The following is a 10,820-nucleotide window of genomic DNA, read 5'->3' as shown; positions in this document are numbered from 1 at the left end:
CACTTTCAAGGAGTCAGAAGACCCCTCTCTTTAAACTCAATATTAAAAAGGCATGAATAGCAAAATGGCAACATCTGCATGGAGAAAAAGTCTTAAACCGTAATGAATATTTGAAAACAAAGGATTACTATTTCATAGCCCTGATTCATAGAAGATTAGGCATGCCTAAAGCAAATTGAAATCCTTGGGACTTCAGAAGGTTGCAACTGCCCTTCCCAAGAACTGGGGCCATGAAATGTTGCAGGTTGAAAGAGCACAAATGTTTTGTTACAGTAAACACCAAGATAGAAGTAATCTTTTAATTTGCTTCCCTCCGTAATGGAAATCTCTAAAGACCCGTAAGAACTTTGAAATTCAAAATGAGTGTTGGAGTTTTGCTCTCTTTCTGTAATGGAGATTTCCAAAAGGGTTCTTGAGGAAAACCATCTATGAATCCATACATATATGTGCATATGTCTCACATTCACACTGCACCTGTGTTAAGCTAATCTGCTTTGGGGTGTAGAAGCCTCTGCAAGAGTGACTCATCCCAAAAGACCAGCCAATGTCTGCTGCTGCTGTCAGTCTAGCTTCTATGTTTAGCAATAACAGTGCCATTGTATGCAATAATAAAAGGAACCCAACTCAAGTAAAAAAACCACCTCTGCATGTCAGGCAGATGTCACCTCAGTGAAGGTGGGGTCTCTGCTGCAGTGTGTTTTTCTGTCTTGCTGAATAAAGCCTTTGCGAGCAAATGCTGTCTCCGTGTCTAAGTGAGATTCCACAATATTTCCCTTGCCAGATATGTCTTTCTGAATCACTCTTTTGTATTTCTTTGAGGGCCATGTGCCCCCTTTTCCTGGGGAATCCATCACCTCCTTGGTACACCCATGCAGTCATGCTCATTACCAAAACCTGATCAGTTCCTATCCTCAACTCATGCAAATAGAGCTGTTCATGGACAAAGGCTAATGTAAAATATAAAGGAAGAAACAACCCATTTTCCAGCATGTACCTGGCACTTTCCAGGATGGTCTCTGACCTCAAGCTGAGGGCACCAACCTGGTGCCCTCAAGCTGAGCTGGACTACATTGTCCTTCAGCCTCAGCCAGCATGGCCACCAACAAATCGGGAGGGCAACTCTCCTTGGATAGCTGAGAGTACAGGGAGGCAAAAGAGAAAAGTTCCTGGAAATAAAAGAGACAGGATTCACACATCCCTGATGCCAACAGCCTAGAAAGCTTTAGACAAACCAGAGAGGATAAGGCTATCAAAGGCTTTCACCTGAATGCCTGTTGCTAGAGAGCTACACTGGGAGAAGGCTAATGCCCTCATCTCTTGCTTATTGGCCACTCAGAGGCATCTGGTTGGTCACTGTGAGAAATAAGATGTTGAACTATGTAGGCCTTTTGTCTGATCCAGCAGGACTCTTCTTAGGTTCATACATATTTCATCAATATATGGTACACTGACATCTCTGAATATCTGTGGCAACTGGCCACCCCCCAAATGGTCCCGTGTTAGCTTTGAGCAGAATTACTCTGGCATCTCTAATTAAACACCCCTCCTTCCAATCATTAGAGTGACACATATCAGAATTAGCCATACTGCAAAGTACGTGTTGCTATTGTGACATAACCCTGGAGGACAAAATTACAAGGCTACAGAAGAGATAATGCTTATTTCTTTTTGTTGTTTTGTAATTGGAGAATATAAATAGATGTTAACAGGGAGCAAGACAAATAAGTGGCAACATCTCTAAGGAAGGCAAAAGGCCATCAGGGAAAGCAGAGTCAACACACCCAGACATCTCAGCAACATTCAAAGACAAAGAGAAGGCTGGAGAATGATGGGGATACGAGCACTTCTGATTGCTTTGCTGGTGGCTCTTCTGATTTTGGACTTCCTGAGACAACTCTGGTCACGCAGACGCTACCCTCCTGGGCCTCTTCCCCTTCCTATCATTGGAAGCATGTGGGGACTTGGAATTAGAGTTTATGAAGATACTTTCATTAAGGTACTTCTTTCCAAATAATTTATCAATATGTTATTAAGCTGAGAAAGAGTTTAAGTGAAGAGAATTTTGAATTCTTTACTTTCTGTCGTGACTATGGACAAAAGAGTTGTGTTAATAAAATATTATGGATCAAATGTGATATGAAAAAGTATTTTAACATTATTTTTAATTGTATACATATAATTCAAAGTCAGAAGTTGGTTAGCCCTTTTTCACTATCTTCTTGTTGACCGATTCTCATGAAACAAACTTTGTTGGAAAGCTGTTGGCACACAGATTCCACAAATAGCAAAGGTTTTCACTGTAATTCAATACTTATGTCCTTTAACTGTGATTTGATTTTTCTTCACAAACTGTATTCAGGGGGAACCAACTGCTTGTTAAGGTTTGTTTGTATACTATTTTGGGGGCAAAAGGTTCACAAATTGGTACAGCCAGATTAAAGTACAATAAAATGAAGAATATATGTGAAATCTGGAAGACCTCAGGATGATGCTTAACAGAAACCATTTAATAATATCCCTCCTCATCTAAACCACTGATAATTTTACTGGTATTATGCTATCTATGGATCCTATAGTAAATTTACTTGTACACACAATTATCAGTCCAATGAGGAATTCAAGGTCCCATGATACCACTGAATATACACCAAACCCTCTTCTGTCTGGTTTCATTTCCAACAATTTTCATTTCTTATCATTTCATTAAATGTCATCTCGATTCCTTGAGTTTATTTATTTTAATTTATTTATTTATTACATTTTTATATCACCCAATAGCTGAAGCTCTCTGGGCGGTTCACAAAAATTAAAACCATAGTAAAACAACCAACAGGTTAAAAGCACAAATACAATCTTACGGAGGCGGGAGACGTAAACTTCAAGGCAACAATGGATGAAGGCCAATGCACCACAGTACAGAGAACAGCTCCAATAGTGTCCCAAAATAGTGTCTGCAACAATGTAGGAACAAAGCCAGACTATAAAACACATGGTCTTCGATGTCTATATACTAATGTCCAGAGCATGGGAAACAAACAGAATGAACTTGAACTCTTATTAAATGAAGGCAAATACGACTTGATAGGTATAACTGAAACTTGGTGGGATGACTCCCATGACTGGAATATAGCAATTGAAGGATATAACTTGTTCAAAAAGTACAGAAGAAATTGAAAGGGAGGTGGAGTTGCACTATATGTTAAAAATACATATCCCTGCACAGAAATACAGGAAGATCAGACTGGGAGCCGCATCGAGAGCATCTGGATTAAAATAAATGGAGCAAGCAATAAAAAAAATCCCATGATAATCAGAGTCTACTACCGACCACCCAATCAAGGAGAAGACGAGGACGAAACTTTTGAGAAACAAATTGCCAGTGTTTCAAGGAAGTGTGATGTAGTAGTGATGGGGGACTTCAATTACCCTGATATCTGTTGGGAGACCAATACTGCCAAAAGCGGCCCTTCCAAGAAATTCCTGACATGTGTGGGTGATAACTTTCTCCTACAGAAAGTGGAGGAGGGAACTAAAGGATCGGCAATCCTTGACTTGATATTGACCAATAGAGATGACATAGTGGATAAAGTGGCAGTTACGGGAACTCTGGGAGAAAGTGACCACATCATACTTGAATTCTTGATTATGAAGGAGACAAAAGTTGAGTGTAGCCATACACGTACTTTGGATTTTAGGAAAGCTGATTTTAATAAACTCAGAACTATGATAAGTAAGGTCCCGTGGCAAGTGAGCCTAATGAGAAAAGGAGTGCAGGATGGGTGGGAGTATTTAAAAAAGGAAATTTTAAAGGCACAGTTACAAACAATTCCAACAAGGAGAAAAGATAGAAGACAACAGAGGAAACCAATGTGGCTCCACAAAAAGCTTAGAGATGACCTGAAAACAAAAAAGGATACATATAGGAAGTGGAAGGAAGGCCAGGCTACAAAAGAACAGTACAGACAGGTGGCACAGAAGTGCCGAAATGGCGTCAGGAAGTCTAAAGCACCATGTACACTGATGGTGCTATATAAATAAATAATAATAAAAAAATAATAATAATAAAGCTGAGAATGAGCTGAGATTAGCAATGGATGCTAAAAGCAATAAAAAGGCTTTCTTCAGATACGTGAGTAGTAAAAGAGGAAAGAAATGGTGGTTCAACTGCTTAATGAGGATGGCAAATTGATAACAGATGACAAAGAAAAGGCTGAAGTGCTCAATTCCTACTTTGCCTCAGTCTTCTCCCAAAAGCGGGTCTATGACCCCCCTGGAAAAAGTGAAGCAGAAGTTGAGGGTGCAGGATTACAGTTTGAGATTGATAAACAAATGGTCAAAGAACACCTAATTTCCTTGAATGAGTTCAAATCTCCAGGGCCCGAAGAACTGCATCCTAGAGTAATGAAGGAGCTAGCGGAAGAACTCTCAGAACCTTTGTCTATTATCTTTGCAAAATCATGGAAGACGGGTTAGGTGCTTGGCTCAGCAATACTACAAATGAGAAGGATCTTGGAATTGTTGTAGATCTCAAGCTGAATATGAGCCAACAGTGCGATATGGCTGCAAGAAAGGCAAATGCTATTTTGGGCTGAATTAATACAAGTATAGCTTCCAAATCACGTGAGGTACTGGTTCCTCTCTATTCGGCCCTGGTTAGGCCTCATCTAGAGTATTGCGTCCAGTTCTGGCCTCCACAATTCAAGAAGGATGCAGACAAGCTGGAGCGTGCTCAGAGGACGGCAACCAGGATGATCAGGGGTCTGGAAACAAAGCCCTATGAAGAGAGACTGAAATAACTGGGCATGTTTAGCCTGGAGAAGAGAAGATTGAGGGGAGACATGATAGCACTCTTCAAATACTTAAAAGGCTGTCACACAGAGGAGGGCCAGGATCGCTTCTTGATCCTCCCAGAGTGCAGGACACAGAATAACGGGCTCAAGTTAAACGAAGCCAGATTCCAGCTGGCCATCAGGAAAAACTTCCTGACTCTTAGAGCAGTACAACAATGGAATCAGTTACCTAGGGAGGTTGTGGGCTCTCACACACTAGAGGCCTTCAAGAGGCAGCTGGACAACCATCTGTCAGGGATGCTTTAGGGTGGATTCCTGCATTGAGCACGGGGTTGGACTCGATGGTCTTGTAGGCCCCTTCCAACTCTGCTATTCTATGATTCTGTGATTCTATGAAAATACAGTATAAAAAGCACAACCAGGAAAAGCCATGCAGCAAAATTGATATAAGATTAAAATACAGAGTTAGAACATAAAATTTAAATTTAAGTTAAAATTAAGTGTTAAAATACTGAGAAAATAAAAAGGTCTTCAGCTGGCGACGAAAGGAAAACAATGTAGGCAGCAAGCGAACCTCTCTGGGGAGCTCATTCTACAGCCGAGGTGCCACACCAGAGAAAGCCCTCCACCTAGTAGCCACCTGCCTCACTTCCTTTGGCAGGGCCTCACGGAGAAGGGCCCCTGTAGATGATCTTAAGGTATGGGCAGGTACATATGGGAGGAGGCGTTCCTTCAATTAACCTGGCCCCAAACCGTTTAGGGCTTTAAATGTCAATACCAGCACTTTGAATCGGGCCCAGACCTGGACTGGCAGCCAATGAAGTAGTAAAAGGACTGGTGTAATGTGATCTCGCCGGACAGTCAGTGTTAGTAAACAGGCTGCCTTGTTTTATACCAGCTGAAGCTTCCAGACTATTTTGAAAGGCAGCCCCACGTTTAACGCATTGCAGTAATCCAAACGAGCATGGATAACTGTAGCTAGGCTATCTCTGTCCAGATAAGGGTGTAGTTGGTAAATCAGCCTGAGCTGATAAAACATGCTCTTTGCCACTGAGTTCACCTGTCCCTCAAGTGACAGTTCTGGATCCAAGAGCACCCCCAAACTATGGACCCGATCCTTTAGAGAGAGTGCAACCCCATCCAGGACAGGGCAAACATCACCTCGCCGGACAGATGAACCACCCGCTAACAGTACCTCCGTCTTGTCTGGATTGAGTCTCAGTTTGTTAGCCCTCATCCAGTCCATTACCGTGCCCAGGCACTGGTTCAGAACAGCCACTGCCTCACCTGGGTTTGATGAAAAGGAAAGGTAGAGCTGGGTATCATCCACATATTGATGACACCTCAGTCCACATCTCCGGATAACCTCCCCCAGCGGCTTCATGTATATGTTAAACAGCATAGGGGACAAGATAGAGCCTTGTGGAACCTCATGGCTTAGGAGCCACGGCACAGAGCAATAATCCCCCAGAATTCTGGGTGGTGACCTTCTGGAATCGGCCATCCAAGTAAGAGCGGAACCACTGCAACGCAGTACCTCCAACACCCAGCTCAGACAACCTATCCAGAAGGATACCATGGTCGATGGTATCAAAGGCCGCTGAGAGGTCCAGGAGAACCAACAGGGTCGCACTCCCCCTGTCTCTCTTCCGGCAGAGGTCATCCCACAGGGTGACCAAGGCAGTTTCCATTCCAAAACCAGCCCTGAAACCAAATTGAAATGGATCTAGATAATCTGTTTCATTCAAGAGTGCCTGGAGTTGTCCTGCAACCACCCGCTCAAGCACCTTGCCCATGAAAGGGATATTAGCCACCAGCCTGTAGTTGTCAGGTCCAGATTAGGCTTCTTCAGGAGTGGTCTAATTACCACCTCTTTTAAAGAGGCTGGCACCACTCCCTCTCTCAAGGAGGCATTTACAACCTCCTGGACCCAGCCGGCGATCCCCTCCTTATTTGATGTAATGAGCCATGAGGGGCAAGGGGCAAGCACACAGGTGGTCGACAGGACTTGGCCAAGCACCTTGTTCCAGTTCTTATGTAGCCAAAACAACGTGCATAAGCAGGAGTTATCAGTTGGCATGGGGGAGCCCCAAAGTTTGCAGGTGTACAAAAATTTTTAGGGGGGTGAGGTAGGAGACCCCAAAATAGCCCAATGAAGACTGAGCAAGCTCAGAAACCAATGCATGCTTACTGAGTAAAGTGGGAAAATGGGAAACTGAATGGGAGGGTGGATGGAATGGATTATCCTGAGTAGGAGCACTCCACAATGCAACTTTTTGTTGTAGGTCCCACTTGTATTATGCAGTTTGGAAATCCACACTTGTATAACCAGATGAATGCACAGTATCATGTTTAAATGAATGAGTTAGGGGAAAGACATACTGTGGCTCCAATTGGTACCAGCACAAAAGAAGAATGTAATGTGCTTGTTCTGGGTGCGGGTGAGTTACTTGTGATGGAGAGTGTGCCCATCACATTGTTGGAACAGATGCACAGCATTCCTTTCATTCCTATGCTCTCTGGCAACAATAACCAGGACAACATAGGTGTGCGCAGCTCTTTTCATTAGGGTGTGAACCTTAAACATCCTGATTGGAGTGGAGGAGGAGAAAGCACACTTTCTCACCCTCCACCAGTGCTCTAACCGGGGCCTTAAGATCCCAATTGGTGCATTGGGGGTGGAGAGAAAGTGTGCTTTCCCCTCCTCCACTCCTGATTAGAACAGTAGGATGGGCAGGAAAATTCATTTACTGGGGACTCCAGAAAGTGCGTAGTTCCCCCAGGGATGCCAATGGCACTTTCCCATCCTCCTTAAAAGCAGTGGGTGCAGGAAAGTGGAGACAGCCCAGAGAAATTAGGGTGTGCCTGTGCACACCCAGCACTCTTGCGTGCATTCCTATGCAAGACAGCCTTTCTTAAGTTACAGCTGATATTCCAGCTGAGCCCTCTTGTAGAGAGTAAGCATCTTGCTACATTTATGTTTTTCTAATTTTAACCTCAAGGATAAACACCTCTAATGTGCTGTGCAAGGAGCTGGTCCTGGAAATACTTAAAAATAATAGCCTGCAACTCATATTGTCATGGGTGTTAAGAAGAACTGACTTATGCTCACTCCTCCAGACTCACAATGAGCTTCTGGTGCTAGTTTAGACCTTTTAGAGGCTTTCACTGCCTGGGTCCAATATAGATAGTTCTATCTCTCTTTATGATCAAATATTTCCATTTTATATTCAACCTGTTCTTCCAGTTGTTTCATTCCTGGACGCTCTGGGATATCTTTTGAATATTTCTGCCTATGGACAATTGTGGCATTGTACCTAAACTATCAGAATGATTTGTATTAGGTCTGCATGGACTGAGATGCGGATGCTGTACATACGTATTGTGATATTTGAGATACTTTCTTTCTCCACCACCCCATATACTTAAGACAGCTCAGTTCATTCAACTGAATTCAGCAAATCCATCACCAGATGCAATCAACAGTGTGATCCTATGTGTGTCTGCTCAGAATAATCTGCACTGTGTTCAGTGGGGCTTATTCCCACTGAAGTGTTTCAAGGATTGAAGCTTAAGAATATCAACTATTTAACAAAACACAATTGATTGTACAAACATAATAAAATCAATAATAAAGTTAACAATCAGTGTGTTAGGTTATTGAACATAATGTTGTTGTGGCCCAAACATTACGAAGGTGCTAGTTGTGGTCGAACACACCTTTATTTAACATGGAAAGTCATATCCTGTCATTAGAAACACCCTTAAACCCTGTAATTAGAAACACCCTTAAACTCTCTTAGCATGGTAGTAAAAACTACACAATTTCTATTAAAGAAACGATCTATAATGTGTGTTTGTGTGGGTCTCACAAAATCCAGATTCAAATGCACCAGAAGCAGGCAATGGCTTCCCCAATAGCTAAAAAAGTAAGTACTACAGTGATATAGATAGGTAGATATGGATATATAATGTTCAGATGTCCCTCTGTGGGCTTCAGATTTTGCAACCACAGAATTGTGTATTAAAAAAGGAAGAAAGAAATGTAGCCGCTTGTTTAAACACTAGACAAATGGAAGATTGTGCTTTCGCCACAGAAGGAATCTTAAAAACATAGTTAACAAATTGAATAGGACCTGCTTGGGAGGAAAAGCACTAATGGACTAAAACACCACCTATTAAATTTTGCATGTAATTGGAGAAAAAATCCCAATCTTAATTGGGATCTATTTTCTTTTAGTAATGTGGTGTAATGTACCATTTTAAGGATAATGTCACATCTTTTCTCCAAAGCATCCAGCATAGGTTGACCATATTTTGGAAACCAAAATGGAGGACAATATGGCCACCCTCAAGGAGGCATGCCCACCTCAACATGCCCACCTCAAGGCAGGGCCATCTTGACATGACCATCCCACAAGGGGGCGTTGCCTTGGTCACATGTCTAATGCTGAAAGCATTGTTTGTAGGTGAAAACTCAGAAGGCCTCTTTCCAACAAAGTGACACAGTGGCCTGGTTCAGATGACACTCTGGGCTTTGTGGTTTGCTTAACCATGTTCAGCTGTGGTTAATGGTAACCACATGCGGAATGCTTGCAGAGACCACTTTTAAACCTTTTGTGGTTAAGTTTTCCTTAACCACATGCTAACCACAATGTGGTTAGTGGGGCACCTGATTTCTTCAACTGATCCCCCCTGAATCCCAGCAGTCCTAGCGCTAGGAGCCTTGGCAGTTACGGTCATCATTTTAGAGCAGACACCAATGAAATCAGCAATTACATGCATGCATCACCCCATTCATTGAGTGGTTCCTTTGCTTTCTGCATCGCCATGCCTGCTATACCGCTACAGTCATCACAGGGGAGGCTGAAGCTTTCTGGAACGGCTGCGCCAGCTGCATCATCAGGCAGCGCCGCCACAGTAATCAGAACCTGAGGGGTGTAATGGCACTTCAACAAGATAGGAGAAACGGATGTTTCATATGGGGAAATTGCAAGTGGGGATTTAAAAAGCTCAATTGTAAACGCGCTCTGCTAAAAAGAGCAAAAATCACTCAAAAAGAAATTATACGAAACCCGAAATGGCAGTTATAGCAAGTGCATCAATTGGTAGTCCAGAGCAGCCATAGAACCTGCTGGCTAGAGTGGCCCTGCCTAGTTAGTCCATTCTGTACTGGAAGCTCTATGCCTTAACCCCTTAACCATGGCCCCTTAACAACAGATACTGTACCTGTCAGCCGACACTTTTAGCCATGGTTAGTGCCACTAAACATGCTGCACAACATACTTAGTGAGCCTAACCTCAATGTGGCTAACGGGGCAGATAGTTATGGAAAACGTGTGTCAGACAACGCCGTTAACCACAGTTAAGCATTCTGTTAACCATTTTGTGGTTAAGCCGCATGGTTTAGCGTGTCATCTGAATGGGGTCTTTGACAGTATTATTCAAAGACAACCCTGTAGAAAGCATGCCTTGAGTAGAAGCCTAAAGGAAATAACATGCAATCTAAGTTCAAATCTTCATTCCAACATTTTCTTATTTTATTTTGAGAGTAAGTCCATGTCCAGAAACTATTAAACTACCAACTTAATTCAAAGTTATAGAAATATCTGCCTTACACAAGTTACCATGAAATTTGGCAAAACCCTGTTCCTATTAAGAACATGCTGCACATTATCAGTAATTATTTTAAGTAGGTTGGACAGTATCAGCTGATTAGGACAGGCAGGCTAGGCGTTGGGCCAGACAGGTACTGCAGCCAACTTGTAGAGAGATTAACCCATTTTTTTAAAAATGTAGAAATAATTTTGTGTAAATTGCAACTGATCCTATACTCTTCCCCACCCCAATATAATTCCTTGTGCCATGGAGATAGTAATAGATTACTTGTAAGATGATCAAATGGAAAGCAGTTGTGTAGAAAAGGGAATTTCAACAGGTGCCCTAGTTTGTATGCATGCAGCACCTAGTGAGAGTCCCTGTTTATCACAGCAGTTAAAGTTGCAGGAGCCCTGCCTAGTGTGGCAAGAT

General features: G+C 42.6%; 1 protein-coding gene across 1 annotated transcript in view; it reads left to right on the top strand.

Moving 5' to 3' along the window:
- Window positions 1-1,734: 1,734 nt before the first annotated feature.
- Window positions 1,735-10,820, top strand: part of LOC134402400 (cytochrome P450 2J2-like) — a 34,795-nt gene continuing 25,709 nt past the window's right edge. Inside the window, exon 1 of the mRNA XM_063131828.1 lies at window positions 1,735-1,996. Coding sequence (XP_062987898.1) covers window positions 1,826-1,996 — 171 coding nt within the window. The 5' untranslated portion in view covers window positions 1,735-1,825. The remainder of the gene's footprint in view (window positions 1,997-10,820) is intronic.

This window comes from Elgaria multicarinata, chromosome 8 (assembly GCF_023053635.1).
Source record: "Elgaria multicarinata webbii isolate HBS135686 ecotype San Diego chromosome 8, rElgMul1.1.pri, whole genome shotgun sequence".
Taxonomy (NCBI): Eukaryota; Metazoa; Chordata; class Lepidosauria; order Squamata; family Anguidae; genus Elgaria; species Elgaria multicarinata.
The sequence above is the reverse complement of the archived record's forward strand: the minus strand, read 5'-3'. Positions and strand labels throughout refer to the sequence as shown.